The 18,305-nt window shown below is 47.5% G+C and overlaps 2 protein-coding genes and 1 long non-coding RNA gene across 3 annotated transcripts in view; 2 read left to right on the top strand and 1 right to left on the bottom strand.

Annotated features, from left to right (window-relative positions):
- PTPN23 (protein tyrosine phosphatase non-receptor type 23) overlaps positions 1–672 on the bottom strand; it is a 33,327-nt gene extending 32,655 nt beyond the window's left edge. Inside the window, exon 1 of the mRNA XM_075827891.1 lies at positions 439–672. Within this exon, the coding sequence (XP_075684006.1) occupies positions 439–522 (84 nt within the window). The 5' untranslated portion in view covers positions 523–672. The remainder of the gene's footprint in view (positions 1–438) is intronic.
- LOC142652255 (uncharacterized) lies at positions 519–16,703 on the top strand. Its single transcript, XR_012847784.1, has 2 exons — positions 519–870; positions 16,124–16,703. It is a non-coding gene; the product is annotated as an uncharacterized LOC142652255 (long non-coding RNA).
- LOC142652254 (cyclin-dependent kinase 5 activator 1-like) lies at positions 9,730–16,703 on the top strand. The gene has a single exon (XM_075827892.1). It carries the CDS (start codon positions 10,730–10,732, stop codon positions 11,609–11,611), a length of 882 nt encoding a protein of 293 aa, XP_075684007.1. The 5' UTR covers positions 9,730–10,729; the 3' UTR covers positions 11,612–16,703.
- Positions 16,704–18,305: the final 1,602 nt, after the last annotated feature.

Below are 18,305 nucleotides of genomic sequence, written 5' to 3'. Positions count from 1 at the left end.
CTGCAACAATGAAAAATCAAACGCGGAAATAAGTAGCAAACGAGTTATATCTGCGGATTCCACACAGAATATCAAAGGATCAGTCGTCCCAGCGAATGACAAGGAGGATAATCCACGAGGGGGAAAACCGCAGCAGAAACGTCCCCGATCTATCAGACACGTGTGAACGCAGCCGCACGTCCAGAACAACAACAGAGCGGAAAAACGAGCGCACTGCCGAAAAACTGCAGTAAATCAAGTGGATTATCTGCTCAACTCCAGACTCCCCGACAACCACCGACACCCCCCACCACGGACTCCCTGACAACCACTGCCCCCCCCCCCCCAACCACGGACTCCCTGACAACCACTGTCCCCCAAGAATCCCTCCCCCAGTTTATCACACAGATTGCCCCCGTTACCCCTCCCATTGTCTGCTCCGTCTCCGCGGCCTCTTACCTGTTTTACAGCCTGGTTAAAGCCGAACTCCCCGGCCTCCTTGAGATCCAGCCATATCATCGGCATACGGGGCACGGCCTCCATCCTGCGGGCTCCAAGGGCCGGGAGCTGCGTCACCTGCACGGACACACACAGCCCGGAAACCCCGCGATCACCTCACTGTCACAGGACTCGCGCGGCACGCCGGGATGTGTAGTCCTCCGCCTCCCTCTCTGCAATGACGTCATCGAGCCGCTCCCGGCTGTCAGGTACTGGTCACGTGTCCCGCTCAGCCTGCTGGGAAGTCTAGTTCCAGCGAGCCGACCGCCCTCAAATGCTTCGCACATTAACGTTACGTCACCGCCCTGACAAGAGCCCTGGAAGAAGAGAACCCCTATTATCCCCAACACCCCTGTGACTGGACTAAACGTGGCTTATACAAATACATAACAAGTATGTCAGCAGTGCCCCCATAACATGCCCCATAATGTTATACGTAATATACCACCTCCTCCAGGAGTCACTGTGTACAAGCATTACTGATCCTGAGTTACATCCTGTATTATACCCCAGAGCTGCACTCACTATTCTGCTGGTGGAGTCACTGTGTACATACATTACATTACTTATCCTGTACTGATCCTGAGTTACATCCTGTATTATACTCCAGAGCTGCACTCACTATTCTGCTGGTGGAGTCACTGTGTACATACATTACATTACTTATCCTGTACTGATCCTGAGTTATATCCTGTATTATACTCTAGAGCTGCACTCACTATTCTGCTGGTGGAGTCACTGTGTATATACATTACATTACTTATCCTGTACTGATCCTGAGTTACATCCTGTATTATACTCCAGAGCTGCACTCACTATTCTGCTGGTGGAGTCACTGTGTACATACATTACATTACTTATCCTGTACTGATCCTGAGTTATATCCTGTATTATACTCCAGAGCTGCACTCACTATTCTGCTGGTGGAGTCACTGTGTACATACATTACATTACTTATCCTGTACTGATCCCGAGTTACATCCTGTATTATACTCCAGAGCTGCACTCACTATTCTGCTGGTGGAGTCACTGTGTACATACATTACATTACTTATCCTGTACTGATCCTGAGTTACATCCTGTATTATACTCCAGAGCTGCCCTCACTATTCTGCTGGTGGAGTCACTGTGTACATACATTACATTACTTATCCTGTACTGATCCTGAGTTACATCTTGTATTATACTCCAGAGCTGCACTCACTATTCTGCTGGTGGAGTCACTGTGTACATACATTACATTACTTATCCTGTACTGATCCTGAGTTACATCCTGTATTATACTCCAGAGCTGCACTCACTATTCTGCTGGTGGAGTCACTGTGTACATACATTACATTACTCATCCTGTACTGATCCTGAGTTATATCCTGTATTATACTCCAGAGCTGCACTCACTATTCTGCTGGTGGAGTCACTGTGTACATACATTACATTACTTATCCTGTACTGATCCTGAGTTATATCCTGTATTATACTCCAGAGCTGCACTCACTATTCTGCTGGTGGAGTCACTGTGTACATACATTACATTACTCATCCTATACTGATCCTGAGTTACATCCTGTATTATACTCCAGAGCTGCACTCACTATTCTGCTGGAGGAGTCACTGTGTACATACATTACATTACTTATCCTGTACTGATCCTGAGTTACATCCTGTATTATACTCCAGAGCTGCACTCACTATTCTGCTGGTAGTGTCACTGTGTACATACATTACATTACTTATCCTGTACTGATCCTGAGTTACATCCTGTATTATACTCCAGAGCTGCACTCACTATTCTGCTGGTGGAGTCACTGTGTACATACATTACATTACTTATCCTGTACTGATCCTGAGTTATATCCTGTATTATACTCCAGAGCTGCACTCACTATTCTGCTGGTGGAGTCACTGTGTACATACATTACATTACTTATCCTGTACTGATCCTGAGTTACATCCTGTATTATACTCCAGAGCTGCACTCACTATTCTGCTGGTGGAGTCACTGTGTACATACATTACATTACTTATCCTGTACTGATCCTGAGTTATATCCTGTATTATACTCCAGAGCTGCACTCACTATTCTGCTGGTGGAGTCACTGTGTACATACATTACATTACTTATCCTGTACTGATCCTGAGTTACATCCTGTATTATACTCCAGAGCTGCACTCACTATTCTGCTGGTGGAGTCACTGTGTACATACATTACATTACTTATCCTGTACTGATCCTGAGTTATATCCTGTATTATACTCCAGAGCTGCACTCACTATTCTGCTGGTGGAGTCACTGTGTACATACATTACATTACTTATCCTGTACTGATCCTGAGTTACATCCTGTATTATACTCCAGAGCTGCACTCACTATTCTGCTGGTGGAGTCACTGTGTACATACATTACATTACTTATCCTGTACTGATCCTGAGTTACATCTTGTATTATACTCCAGAGCTGCACTCACTATTCTGCTGGTGGAGTCACTTTGTACATACATTACATTACTTATCCTGTACTGATCCTGAGTTATATCCTGTATTATACTCCAGAGCTGCACTCACTATTCTGCTGGTGGAGTCACTGTGTACATACATTACATTACTTATCCTGTACTGATCCTGGATTACATCCTGTATTATACCCCAGAGCTGCACTCACTATTCTGCTGGTAGTGTCACTGTGTACATACATTACATTACTTATCCTGTACTGATCCTGAGTTACATCCTGTATTATACTCCAGAGCTGCACTCACTATTCTGCTGGTGGAGTCACTGTGTACATACATTACATTACTTATCCTGTACTGATCCTGAGTTATATCCTGTATTATACTCCAGAGCTGCACTCACTATTCTGCTGGTGGAGTCACTGTGTACATACATTACATTACTTATCCTGTACTGATCCTGAGTTACATCCTGTATTATACTCCAGAGCTGCACTCACTATTCTGCTGGTGGAGTCACTGTGTACATACATTACATTACTTATCCTGTACTGATCCTGAGTTATATCCTGTATTATACTCCAGAGCTGCACTCACTATTCTGCTGGTGGAGTCACTGTGTACATACATTACATTACTTATCCTGTACTGATCCTGAGTTACATCCTGTATTATACTCCAGAGCTGCACTCACTATTCTGCTGGTGGAGTCACTGTGTACATACATTACATTACTTATCCTGTACTGATCCTGAGTTACATCCTGTATTATACTCCAGAGCTGCACTCACTATCCTGCTACTGGAGTCACTGTGTATATACATGACATTACTTATCCTGTACTGATCCTGAGTTACATCCTGTATTATTCTCCAGAGCTGCACTCACTATTCTGCTGGTGGAGTCATTGTGTACATACATTACATTACTTATCCTGTACTGATCCTGAGTTACATCCTGTATTATACTCCAGAGCTGCACTCACTATTCTGCTGGTGGAGTCACTGTGTACATACATTACATTACTTATCCTGTACTGATCCTGAGTTACATCCTGTATTGTACTCCAGAGCTGCACTCACTATTCTGCTGGTGGAGTCACTGTGTACATACATTACATTACTTATCCTGTACTGATCCTGAGTTACATCCTGTATTGTACTCCAGAGCTGCACTCACTATTCTGCTGGTGGAGTCACTGTGTACATACATTACATATCCTGTACTGATCCTGAGTTACATCCTGTATTATACTCCAGAGCTGCACTCACTATTCCGCTAGTGGAGTCACTGTGTATATACATGACATTACTTATCCTGTACTGATCCTGAGTTACATCCTGTATTATTCTCCAGAGCTGCACTCACTATTCTGCTGGTGGAGTCACTGTGTACATACATTACATTACTTATCCTGTACTGATCCTGAGTTACATCCTGTATTATACTCCAGAGCTGCACTCCCTATTCTGCTGGTGGAGTCACTGTGTACATACATTACATTACTTATCCTGTACTGATCCTGAGTTATAGCTTGTATTATACTCCAGAGCTGCACTCACTATTCTGCTGGTGGAGTCACTGTGTACATACATTACATTACTTATCCTGTACTGATCCTGAGTTATAGCTTGTATTATACTCCAGAGCTGCACTCACTATTCTGCTGGTGGAGTCACTGTGTATATACATTACTTATTCTGTACTGATCCTGAGTTACATCCTGTATTATACTCCAGAGCTGCACTGACTATTCTGCTGGTGGCGTCACTGTGTACATACATTACATTACTTATCCTGTACTGATCCTGAGTTACATCCTGTTTTATACTCCAGAGCTGCACTCACTATTCTGCTGGTGGAGTCACTGTGTACATACATTACATTACTTATCCTGTACTGATCCTGAGTTACATCCTGTATTATACTCCAGAGCAGCACTCACTATTCTGCTGGTGGAGTCACTGTGTACATACATTACATTACTTATCCCGTACTGATCCTGAGTTACATCCTGTATTATACACCAGAGCTGCACTCACTATTCTGCTGGTGGAGTCACTGTGTACATACATTACATTACTTATCCTGTACTGATCCTGAGTTATATCCTGTATTATACTCCGGAGCTGAACTCTCCCAGCATTCTCTGCTTCTTCAGTGTCTGCCACAAGAAAACTTCCTGCCTGGAGTCCATTGTTGAGTCTGGATGAGAATAGTCGTACCTATAGTGGAGTGGGGGCCACATGACTGCGATAGCGCTGGGCCCCTGTTATTGTTTTGGATTTTGCCATTAAGGACAGAAGGGTCTGGTGTTTGTTTTCCCCTCTATGACCCGTGAGTTAATTCCCGACCCCCTATACGAACATTGTGGTTCCTCTGGACAGCGGAGTCCTGCACAGGTTTTTATCACCCACTAGCAAAGTGTATGGAACCAAACAGCGCTGGGCCCCGTCTCTTCAAGGGCCCCATAGCCGCCGCATAGTTTGTCTTTATGGTATTTACGCCATTGGTCGGGGTTCTTCTTCATGATTGGTCTCTTAGTTTCAATAAAGGGAAACCTTAAAGGGGCTCTCCAGCAATATACAGTGATAGCCTGTGCTTGAATGGAGCTGATCTGCAGTACCAGGCAAAACAATGAAGGGGCCGCAGTGCTCTGGGGGACACAACCTTCGCTTTGCTCTGCTGATGGATGACGGGGGCACCTGTTTTGTATCGCTGGATGGGGGGACCTCAGTCTCATCTTCTTTGGGGGGCTCTAGGAAGTCGAGTCCAACACCATGTTCTTTGTGTATACTTTATTTCTATACAAAATCACTAGACCCCTCCCCCACCTCGTAATAACTCTTATAATGTATAGTAAAGTATATACCACACAATAACCAGATACGTAAGAGGGATTTTCACTGTGAACAATCACTGAGACGTCATAAGTGGGGGGTCTATGAGCTCAGGGACCACCACCAATGCCCAGAAGGCAGGGGCTGCATCTCCGCACATGCTACAGGGCTCTTCCACGCTACTACTGCTTATTGTTAATGGAGCAGCAGTGGAGAAGTCAAGTTATGAAAGTCTCCAGTGATTGTCACAGGTTTAGTGTAATATTGAATAACATGGCCTTCTGCCCCTCTTTATTCATCACTTCAGGGATCACAAAGCAACGTCTAAAGTAGCTTTTACTTTGTTAGTCCCCTGGACTCTCATCTGGGGTGGGGTAGAGGCACCTGCGCTGGAATTGTGAACAGACTAAGCATAGAGCAAAAGACCCTCCCAGGCTTAGAGGAAAAGACCCGCCCAGGCTTAGAGGAAAAGACCCGCCCAGGCTCAGGAAAAGACCCGCTCCGGCTCAGAGGACAAGACCCGCCCAGGCATATAGCAGAAGACCCTCCCAGGCTTAGAGCAAAAGACCCTCCCAGGCTTAGAGGAAAAGACCCGCCCAGGCTCAGAGGAAAAGACCCGCCCAGGCTCAGAGGAAAAGACCCGCCCAGGCTCAGAGGAAAAGACCCGCCCAGGCTTAAAGGAAAAGACCCGCCCAGGCTCAGGAAAAGACCCGCTCAGGCTCAGAGGACAAGACCCGCCCAGGCATATAGCAGAAGACCCTCCCAGGCTTAGAGGAAAAGACCAGCCCAGGCTCAGAGGAAAAGACCCGCCCAGGATCAGAGGAAAAGACCCGCCCAGGCTCCGAGGAAAATACCCGCCCAGGCTCCGAGGAAAACACCCGCCCAGGCTCCGAGGAAAACACCCGCCCAGGCTCAGAGGAAAAGACTCGCCCAGGATCAGAGGAAAAGACCCGCCCAGGCTCCGAGGAAAAGACCCGCCCAGGCTCAGAGGAAAAGACCCGCCCAGGATCAGAGGAAAAGACCCGCCCAGGCTCAGAGGAAAAGACCCGCCCAGGCTTAAAGGAAAAGACCCGCCCAGGCTCAGGAAAAGACCCGCTCAGGCTCAGAGGACAAGACCCGCCCAGGCATATAGCAGAAGACCCTCCCAGGCTTAGAGGAAAAGACCAGCCCAGGCTCAGAGGAAAAGACCCGCCCAGGATCAGAGGAAAAGACCCGCCCAGGCTCCGAGGAAAATACCCGCCCAGGCTCCGAGGAAAACACCCGCCCAGGCTCCGAGGAAAAGACCCGCCCAGGCTCAGAGGAAAAGACTCGCCCAGGCTCCGAGGAAAAGACCCGCCCAGGCTCCGAGGAAAAGACCCGCCCAGGCTCAGAGGAAAAGACCCGCCCAGGATCAGAGGAAAAGACCCGCCCAGGCTCAGAGGAAAAGACCCGCCCAGGCTCAGGAAAAGACCCACTCAGGCTTAGAGGAAAAGACCCGCCCAGGCTCAGAGGAAAAGACCCGCCCAGGCTCAGAGGAAAATATCCTCCTATTGCCGATTTATCAGTGATTGGCAGCGGACGTGCTACTTGGGACATTTAGAGCAGGATCAGAGACGAAGTCAGGAACAGAGCCAGGGGTCGTCACCAGGAGAGTGGTCAAGATACGACAAGCCAGAGAAAACAGGAGGTCGAACTACAAGTACCAGGCGACAATCTGAAGGAGCCAGGGGACAGCAGAATCCAGAGACAAGGGTCCAGGTCAGAGTCAGGTAATAGTTCATAGGATTGCACCTTAATTCACAGGCCGGGATGTCCGATGCAGCTGGAAGCCGTGAGCTGCGGCCGCGAGCAGGAAGACATTGTGGGATAGGGGAGCGGTAAGCCGGGTTTTATGTTGTCACGGCATCTTGACGTGGCTGGGGCAGGGGTGCTGCGGCCGCGAGAGTGGAATCGCCGGTGGAATGAAGACAGGTGAGTAATACTAATACAGAGGAGAATCGGGGACGACGAGCAAAACACATGAAGATCCTGCAAACAGTCAAGAGGAGAGGGGCCTGTTCATCAGAGCTTACAATCTAGTGAGGATGAGGGTGGTGATACAGAAGTCAGAAATAATGAATGAGAGTAGTCCATCATCCAGGGCTGGGTCTTGGTCGCCATCTTCCACCAGGTCTTCTACTCAACAAGAGCGCGGAGATCCAGCGTTGTCACCCAAGAGCCACGTCATCGGTTACTAAGCTGCGGCCGGAGTATATACGAGCTGCTGCGCAGCGACCGCGTGACCGAGAAGTTATTAACTAGGGGTCTGAATGACTAAGGAGAATCTGTCATGTTCTGAGGACTGGAAGGGACTGTAAAAAACCCCTGTTAGGATATATGGACGTCACGGAGGGGGGTCCACAACTTACAGGACTTAGGGCTTATTCACACCAACGTGGGGAAACTCGGATGTGAAAAACGACAGTTTTTCACATCTGAGGTGCCCCCGTGCGGGTCCCGTTTTCACGGATCCACATAGACTTGAGTCTATGAAGGGATCCGTAAAATAGAACATGTTGTATTTTTTCAACGTACCCTTCACACGGTCCGATAAAACAACGACTGTGTGAACGGCCCCATTGAAACACGTGCGTCCATGTGGCGGCCATTGTTTTAACGGGCGTCACACAGACGTATACCACGTTCGTGTGAATAAGCCCTTAAAGTATGGGTTGTTGGTTTTGGCCCCCCAGGCACCAGGGCCCGGTTTCCTCCGCACACCCTATAGCTTCCCCCTGCTATATTGTATTACTATAGGTTTGTTGGTTTGCAGCGTTCAGTCGCTTGTCCAGTATCGGCTGCAGCATTTCCACTAAGGGACTATCACTCTCAGCATGCTCTATTCCCCAACTCCAACTACAAATACCATCATTCTGCACTTCTGGTGGACTACAACCCCCTTATGCTCTCCGTACGGAAGAGTCATGTCCCATCATCCTGCGGCTCGTGACTCACTAGTTTCCATAGTACCAGAAGTTCCATTCATATACTATCACCTCTAAAATCCCATCCTGACCTGATACTTCTCACAGCTGAGGGTTTGCTACAATTGTATCCAGTGAGACAAACAGCCCGGACTCCAGACCGATTTTCCTGTACTGATCAAAAAGGCACAAATTATGTAAATCTTCTAAAAATGCGGCATCGTATATTTAGCCGATAGATATTGCAGACACATTTTGCTGCCGAAATATTGGCCACGTCTAAGTCTAACGAAATCCTGTATATTACTTCCACATGGCAGCATTTTTCTTAGTAAATCTTCCCCGTTGCAGCAAACTATAGCATAGGAGAGATATTTGTATCTTCACTGACACATTGTAGCAAACTATAGCACAGGAGAGATATTTGTGTCTTCACTGACACATTGTAGCAAACTATAGCACAGGAGAGATATTTGTGTCTTCACTGACACATTGTAGCAAACTGCAGTTGTATGAGCAGGACTAGGTCAGCGCAGGTGCACAGCCGCTGGATGTAAATGCTGAACGTTCCCATTCACTGACAACAATCAGAGATCTTGAAAATGATAAGAAAAATAATACATAAAGTCTATCAGCAACTTTCAGAACTTTTCACCATGTAATGGTTAATCTTCATTTCCATAAAACTTGAGCGTCCCTTTAAATCCTGATGTGACTACAAGTGACACTGTGCCGCCTGCAGGCCGGGTCGCAGCTGGGTAAGTGTTGGCATGTCGTGCTCTATGTTCTGAGGGCCGCTGGGCTGCAGCGCACATGTCATGGGGAATATGTATGTGCGAAGTATAACAATGGACCATGCACATAGCACGCCCTGGAACAAAGAGATCTAGGAGAAGATTTCCATATGGCCACCGGGAGGCGCTACAACACATGCATATGAAGCCAGGGATGGAGGGGGGGGGGTGAGGCTTGAGGCAGAGAACAAATCATAATGCCCGAGCTTCATTGCCCCTGGAAGAGCAGAGCTGGTTGGAGATGCCTGTGAGCTGGGAAGCAGGATCAGCCCTCTCCTCCCAGTATCTCCTGCCTCTCATCAGATGCTGAACACTGCCAACCCCCTCGCCAATGCGGCACGACTGGGGAGCTCGCCACCTCCACCATTCACTGACAGCACAGGGGCTTGGAGGGCATCTACCCAGGGGCAAGAGGTGCTAAACATCTCACCCTCCACTGGAAAATCTGCCCCGATCCCGAAGGAAGAAGCGGCGGTCTAGAGTCATCCTCCCGTCTCTGACTAAGCCGGCGGGTTAACCCTTCCTGCATGAGAAAACCGCACTCCCTGCACGGACTGAGACTCCTCATCCCCCATTGTCTGCTACCAATGGATGATTGACCGTTAATGCTGCCTTAGCATCGACTACCACTCTCATCGTCATCATCGTCAGTCAACAATTTTTTTGCAATCCAGATAAACACCCAGATTGTGGGGAGGAAAACAAGGACGGATCAATATAAGGTGTTATTGACGGTGGGCGAGAGCCAATCTCCAGCCACTTCCCTCCATATCCCTGGTAACATCTGCCCCCCTCCTATCTGCAGTGCACATCTCAGAAAAAAAAGGATTGTAGGAAGACCATGAGCCGGACGGAGGGAGCAGCATCTGAATGAAGGATTTATCCTCCTCCTCCTCCTCCTCTCACATCTCAGCTCACGGACCCGGCAGATGAACATCTTTATTGATTGAATTATTCGCTTTGAATGGACTTCTGAGGGCCAAGAAGACCACCGAGACTGATACCCCTTATTTAGGGGCACCCCCCCGATCGGTGCACATTGTTTAGGGGGGGAAAGCTGCTCATGTCCTGCAATGCAGGCAACAAAGACCTGTCAATCTCATTCCTCCGCTTGATGCAGTTCATCAGCCTCTAGCACATTGGACATTTTGGGGTTAATCGTTCTCGTCAGAGGCTACTTGGCCTTCTCACCGTCCTCGTCTTTGCTCGTGAAGATTTCCGCCAGCATGGGCACAGTCCTGTCACTGTCACCAGGATCTCGGAAAACCAGCCTGTACGATGACGGCTCAGGATCCCTTGCACATTATACAAATGTTAGCAAGAGCAGCGGACAGAAGCCCGACAAGGGCTTGAAACGACACTCTATGTTCATCCCCGCTCTCACGTGGAAAAGACTGGTGGCCTCCACGAAGAAGAAGACCTCCAGAAAGGGAACCGTTAACAACAATTACCAGAAGGATGTTGCCCATTTAAACCATGAGAATGTGAAAAAATCCTTGTCCTGTGCCAATCTCTCCAGCTATGACAGTCAACCCCTGGCACCTCTTAGCTCCAAGCAGATATCGTCCATCAAGAACGTCTCCAACACCACCGGTGGTGGATCTCCAAAGAGGGTCATAGTCCAAGCCTCCACTGGTGAACTACTGAAATGCCTTGGAGAATTTCTTTGCAGGAGATGCTACCGACTAAAACATTTGTCGCCAACAGACCCTATTCTATGGCTACGTAGCGTGGATCGCTCCTTACTTCTCCAAGGATGGCAAGACCAGGCCTTCGTCACCCCGGCCAACGTGGTTTTTGTCTACTTGCTCTGCAGGGATGTCATTGACGGGGACTCTGTGGCCACTGAGCATGACTTGCAAGCTACTCTCTTGACCTGCCTATATCTATCCTACTCTTACATGGGCAACGAGATCTCCTACCCTCTCAAGCCCTTCTTGGTGGAAGCAGGCAAAGATGCCTTCTGGGACCGATGTCTTTGCATCATTGATGCTATGAGTGCCAAGATGTTGAGAATTAATGCTGACCCGCATTATTTCACCCAGGTGTTTGCTGACCTAAAAAATGAGGGCAATCGTGACGAATTTTCGAGAGTACTTGACCGGTGACTGTCCTCCAGAAAGTAGAGCAATCTCCGTCACAGCACTTGAAGGTCAGAACTGATACCTACTATCTCTGACCAACAACGATGATCCAGTAGCCAAAAAAAAATAAATCTAAAAAGGACAAAATGGGACCACTTTCAACCTTTTGTGCATTGTCTACGTTGAGAGGTGGTGGAAAATTCCAGGCAACGTGACCGCCATTCAACGTGCATCTTTCTTTTTAGGCCAACAAGTGCCTCGCGCTCACATCACCTCTTGTCCCTTTAGTATCCTTACAAGGATCGATGTGTTTCTTTTCCTCACAAGTACAAATGGGTCGCGGCTGCTCACGCTCATCCCAAAGCAATCACCAGACTCTTGCCTCTCTTACAAAAATGTACAATCCGGGAAGAAGATAAAAGGAGACGTCAATGGAATTCCACCGGGATGTAGCCTGGATGTATATTTACAGTGATATAAGTAGGCCTGGCCTCTCATGGTTGGTGGAACCAGGTTCTGGAGATAGGTCATGGTGGACGGTACTGTCCTCTTTCCGAAATCCCTACATGAATGTGACAATTTTTGATGGGTCTGACTTTATGGGCCACAATCCCTCTCGCTAACTCCTGTTGTCTATAGGATGCCGGTTGTGTGGAGACCTCCTCGTGCCACAGTTTCTCCCAAAAATGTCAAGTTCTTTCCGGACCATTGTCACAGTCGAATAGGACTCTACTGATTGTTTTAAATTATGTTGACCACTTGGCCAAGATGGTGTCTCGTAGTCATGGCCCGGTCCGCTCACTATGTCATTGATTTATTTCCAGGACTTCAATTACTTTGTGGCAGACGTTGCGGTAGAACATCACGGGTTGGTCCTGATTTTGATTGTAGCTGTGTATGCTTGTGGTTTTTATGGGAGGGGGGGCAGATGTTGTAAGATCAGTGCGGCCCATGATGTTACCAGCAGGTCATCCCAGCCCGGCCTCAGTTGTTGTTGCCAGATCTTCAGGATTATTTATAGTCACAGGAACCGGGTCACTTAGTGTTAACGCTCTGATCTGATGATGAGAAACTGACTGACGCGCTTTGAGTCCCTGACATCTCCATCCTAAGACAACCTGGGGTCCGCATGGGGGAGTCACGGATCACGCTGTTTACATGGGATTCCGTATACATGGGACATGGATTATTTAGGGTCTGAACATGTTGCAATTTATTTGATACATATTTGCACACAATGGGGGGTTGTGATTTTTTTTTTTTACAGTGTTATGTTTATAGGGCATCCTTGGTATTTCTCTATGGGTGATCTGATGATGGGGGGTGGGGTCCCCGCCTGATCTGATGATGGGGTGGGGTCCCCCCAGTAACGCCACCATGTGTCCAATGCAGCTTGCACATTAGATAACGTAATATTTACAGCACATCAGATCCTATGCAATTTGTCGTATTTTGTAAATCAACAAGGTTAAAGGGGCCTGCCCACCGCACTGCACTATAGCGGGCAGCATTTTGTAGGCTAAGGCCCCATGCACACGACCGTAGATTTAGTCCGTAATTACGGTCCCATTCATTTCTATGGCCGATGGACACCCTCCCGTATATTTATGGGAAGGTGTCCGTGCCGCAGAAACCTTCCTTAAAAAATATAAAAAAAATTTTGCGGACCGGTCTTCCATACTGTATAACGGGAGCACGGTCTGCCAATGCGGAGGACTGTCACGGACAACACGGACTGTGATTACGGGCACGCTCGTGTGCATGGGGCCTTATACAGTATTTGGTCTAACATCTAGAGGCACGAGGCGCCATGTGGCTCGTGCCTCTATTATATCACCATTAAATGAATGGGTTGGATCGTTGTACGGCTCACAAAATTACCGCCACTAATTCACGTAAAAGAGCATTTATTTATTTATTTATTTTTGCCCGCGGTGACGTCTGCCGGGAGGGGGCATTTTTCCATTTCCAACGTGTGCTGCGGATATTTGGGGCGCACGCTGCGCACGTGTCCATGTGTTGGTGTTCGGCGCTGTCACGTGCTCCCTGTGCACTGGGATACGATGGAGCTGGGTGCTAATTGTGCCCTCCGGCCATTCTCTGCGGTGGGGGGGGGGGGGTGACCTACATCTCCGCCTGTGTCTGCAGCGTGAGCGGCCGGGGAAAGAAAAGAACAAAACAAACATTTCTAGAGAATTTCCTCTCTCCGCGGCGGGGACGTCCAGGACGGGGGTTTGTATTTGCGTTCACGCTTAGATGGTTTTGTACCCATGATGCATTGCAACATTTTAGCCGCGCTGTTTTCTATTTAATAACCTTGGTGTTTGGAGCCGGTGATATGGATGAGGTACGAGGCACAGGGCACCTCACGCCTTACTGATGATGTCACTCGTCTCCACTTTATCTATTCTTACATGGTGCCCACACCTGATGCAACCTCCAGCAGATCTCCAGGTATAGATTTTTATTTGGCACGCCGGCATCATCCTGGCACTATATAAGCGCTGTATGAAGTATTTACACTGTTTTCGGGCTGAGGGTGTGACTACAAATCCCAGCACGCTGCTATGGAGTGTCAGCTCTTTCTCTCTCGGTAGAAGTTGCCCGTAGTCTTAGATCTGGTCGGCTCTGACGCCCAATTTTTTATTACAAACTATTATTCCCAAGTCCGATACCTGATATCTGGGGCAAAATAGATCGACCCAGTAGAAAATATTTTAGGCTGGTTGTGGGTGACTGGGTAACTACTCGGGGGTGGGGGTGACGATTCGGGAAAGTTTTTGTGCTGCCCAGTGTGGATTCAATGGAAGATGAGATAATGGTCTGCACCTTGTAGCTCTCCAGCTGTGAGGGAACTATTACTCGCAGCATGCTGGGAGTTGTAGTTCCTCAACATCTGGAGAACCAGTGTTCTGATATATTTTGGGGGTACTGGCTGAATAACTGGTTTTCTGTGGGCAGCGTTGGCGCCAATGATGAACAGATCCTTATTATTGCAGCATGGGATCTCCCCCTCGCAGGCGGCACCGGCTGGGTGACAGCTGCACGTCATCATGAGTGAGTCACGGGCAGCGTGGGCAGGGGGATGCCAACAACCTATAGAGGTGATATAGAAAGATGAAACATAAACCACCCCTATAGAACAGGTAATAAAGCCAGACGTGGGCAGATCACAGCACAAATGGCGTCATCCTGGCGCTGTATTCTGACGGCCACGCTGCTCGCAACCAAGAGACGTGAACATAGATTATATCTTCCATACAGTGGACTGCCTCCCTATGCTGCACAGACTTGTTTCAAGTAGTAGAAATAGATATAAAAAAAGGGGGGATCAAAATTTCCCCAAAAATGTTTCCCGAATACTGAAATGTTGTCATAACCCGGAGACCCCGTTACCTCAGTCCCATCATAACCTGCGTCCAGCTGAAAATGTCCCCAAAAATGTGAATGAGATACATAGCGATATATAGTAATGTTCTGCTGGGTTTTTTTTTTTTGGGAGGGGAACCTCCAATGACCTGGAATAACTGGAACCTTGACTGGACGAGCTATCTCCCAGTATAACCAGTCACACGTCCCCTATCTCCCAGTATAACCAGTCACACGTCCCCTATCTCCCAGTATAACCAGTCACACGTCCCCAAGATCCGAGCTTGCCCCAGTATCACCTGTATTCAGTCTACTTCTCGCTTGGTGGCCTCCTCCTCATCCACTCGACAGATCTTCGAGACCAGATTGGACAGATGTGATTGTCTAGTGGAGGATGAGGGTTCAGATCTGTCCACAGATCTAGGCTGACTACCGTTTACCCCCAAGACAAACGATTTTTAAAGATTTTTACCGGAAGGACATCCAGAGATTCCAGACGCCAACATTTTATTTCAAATTTCCCATAAAAAAAAAAAGTTCAATGTGATTCAAAAATTTTTGCAAAAAAATCTCAAAAACATCAGTACAAGGGAAAAATCCATCGGTCGGGGACAATTATGAATCATTAGCAGCCAAATTGTCCTCGTGCCTATGGTCACTGCTGGTCATCTATAGGTCCTTGTGGACTGAGCAATCGGCTGCTGACCCCCGGGGGACGTGTTAATGGCCGACACTAATTCTGGTAATGGCTTGAAGTGACTCATCTGTTAGAGATCAGCGGATTGTACAACTCAACGGCCAATGAAAGATGATGGGAGTTTTCTTTTTGATTTCACAAATGGCTTCACCCAATGGGGCCGCTCAATCCGCTCCCCTCTACCCATAATAATATTGTCAATGATAATGTGAATGGTACGACCCGGCACTAAATATGGGAAAAATACCCTGCAACCCCCGTCCTGCGAGTGTACGGGAGCTCGCTGCTGTACTGTATATATTGGAGGCGGTGATGATATATTTTATGTCTCGGTGTGTGTGGTGCATGCAAGAATTCAGTGTTTGCCTATTTTTCCCGCCATTTGTAAATTATTTAATTTATAAAGATACGAAGAAAAAAAAAAAAAATGTGAAAAACAACTGCTGAGCTTCTCCCGCTTTCCTCGGCAGGTGGCGGAAGAGAAGTCTTTCTATGGCCGATGTTCATCTCTTGGTTTGTAGGGACTTTTTTCTTTGTGCCGACACTGGACATTTTTTGTTCTTCTTCTTTGACTTGAGGAGCCTCGTCGTGGCTTCAGACTCTGGATTGGATGGGATGGATCTGGGCCGAGGCTCCTCGTTCTCTGCTCTGGCCTTGGATTACCGATATGCGGGTTGACCGTGGATGATGGGACAAGCACCGTGGGCTCCGAAACGTCCACGAAAAGCTTCACCTCAGGAAGTACAATGAACACACACACAATATGGCCGCCCGTTACGCCCGCGTCGCCCGTGTACATGTTGATGTCAGGATGGAGAGAGCGAAGCTGGAAGGAGACAAATGGGACATTTTTGAGGTGGGGGAGGGGGAATTAAGCGGTTATTTGTGGGTTTGTCTTGTCTGTGCAGGATGTGTGGTTTGTGGATCGAGGCTCGGTACTGCGGGTAACGTGGGCACTGCGGGGGCATCGCGCTCTCACCCACAGGATATGTTATCCTCTTACTGATTGGACAGTGGCACTTTTCAATAAAATAAAGTGTTGAAAATGGATTTCTGTCCTGTACGTCTCCTTACCGCCCTCGGACGGGCTTCGGCCGTCGCATACAAGACATTGATGTTTTTGAAATTTTTGGGAAATTATATTTCTAGAATCCACCAGGACAGGGAACCATATTTCCATCTCCTGTAGCTCCTCCCCTGGTAACGCTCTAGAGAGGGGTGGGTGGTCAGTGATTGGCCCATCCTTGAACCTTCTGAGCGGTGACCACAACTTTCCCGCTTCTCATATTGGGCCTTAAAGGGGAACTTCACATTTTCGTTATATTTTTAGAACTTTTGAGTTTGACCCCACATATAGCGCTGATGAGTTGTGCAGATACTTGGCTTTACTTATCTTATACTGACTTACATCATGACTCTAATCACATCCAAAGCTGCATTCACAATTCAGTACACGAAAGCAGTGTATTGTGCAAGCACAAATGACAATTATACAGATCGAGCTGTTCTGTCACGTACCTGACTGCGAGGTGCAGATAAACTGGAGACACATTGCCTGCGATTTTATGCAGAATTGAAAGTGCAGCTCTGGATGTGACTGGAGTATAAAGTGTGATGTAACTCAGAATCAGCACAATAAAGTGAATTTACTATATAAAGACTATGTCAAGTTAACAGAACCCGGAGTGTAACGGCCTTCCTCACCCATAATGATAACATTTACCCAATTCCCAAAAACTGAACCCCCAAATTTTAAAGTCCTCACCTGGTTCTATATAAATAAATCTTAATCATCATTTAATGAAAAGTTCTTCAGCTTTCTCTTATACTTTGTGTATCAATTCTTCACCATTTTCAAGATCTCTGCTTGCTGTCAGTGAACGGGAACATAAAAAAAAAATTATAGACAGAGGCTGAAACCCCGTCCAGAACTTGTTCTGATCACATAGCGGAACATTTGTTGCAATGTATTAGTCTGAGCAATCAGCACATATTTCTCTCCTCTTCTGGACTGATAGCTTTTTCCTGCACTGATACATTGTAACAAGCACAATCCTTATCCCTGACTGTGAACCCATGGGCACTGTTTCCCTTGTTCTTCATCACCGGTCTCTTGGCATGATGTCCTCCTGTTTTTCCAGGTGGAGCCCTGGGGAGATCACCGGCTACTCGGTCACAGGAACCAATCTCAATCCCTGGTGTCCTCAGATATGTGGGAGTCAGGTCACCGCAGGCATCATTGGGATTATAACATTGGCTCTCAGCTGCAGAAATTATGAATTTATTCAAATAAAGCAAGCACCAGTAGTGGGGAGAGAAGGCAGCAATAGATACAGCCCGACCTCACCTCAATGAAAACCAACATCCATAATACAGAGCTTCTTCCCTATGAGCTCCAGTGAGATATCCATGAAGTCCACACAATGCATGCAACAGGAAAAGCTGCTCCATATTATAGGTCAAAACCTCCTTTAAGTAGGTTGTCACAGCCCCGCCCACATCAGCATGTCATCAAGTGTGTCACCATCAGGCCAAACATAAATACCCAGGTACATGGAGACATTCACAAGTAATTAGTGCCGAAACATAGCTGGGTATTTGTGTTTGGCCCAGTAAAGAACACTTGATGGCACGCTGACCTCGTCTCTTCTT

The sequence above is a fragment of the Rhinoderma darwinii genome, chromosome 5 (genome assembly GCF_050947455.1).
Source record: "Rhinoderma darwinii isolate aRhiDar2 chromosome 5, aRhiDar2.hap1, whole genome shotgun sequence".
Lineage (NCBI taxonomy): Eukaryota > Metazoa > Chordata > Amphibia > Anura > Rhinodermatidae > Rhinoderma > Rhinoderma darwinii.
The sequence above is the reverse complement of the archived record's forward strand: the minus strand, read 5'-3'. Positions and strand labels throughout refer to the sequence as shown.

Excerpts from the sequence above, each read along its gene's own strand:
- LOC142652254 (XM_075827892.1), top strand. The coding sequence starts at position 10,730 with ATGGGCACAGTCCTGTCACTGTCACCAGGATCTCGGAAAACCAGCCTG.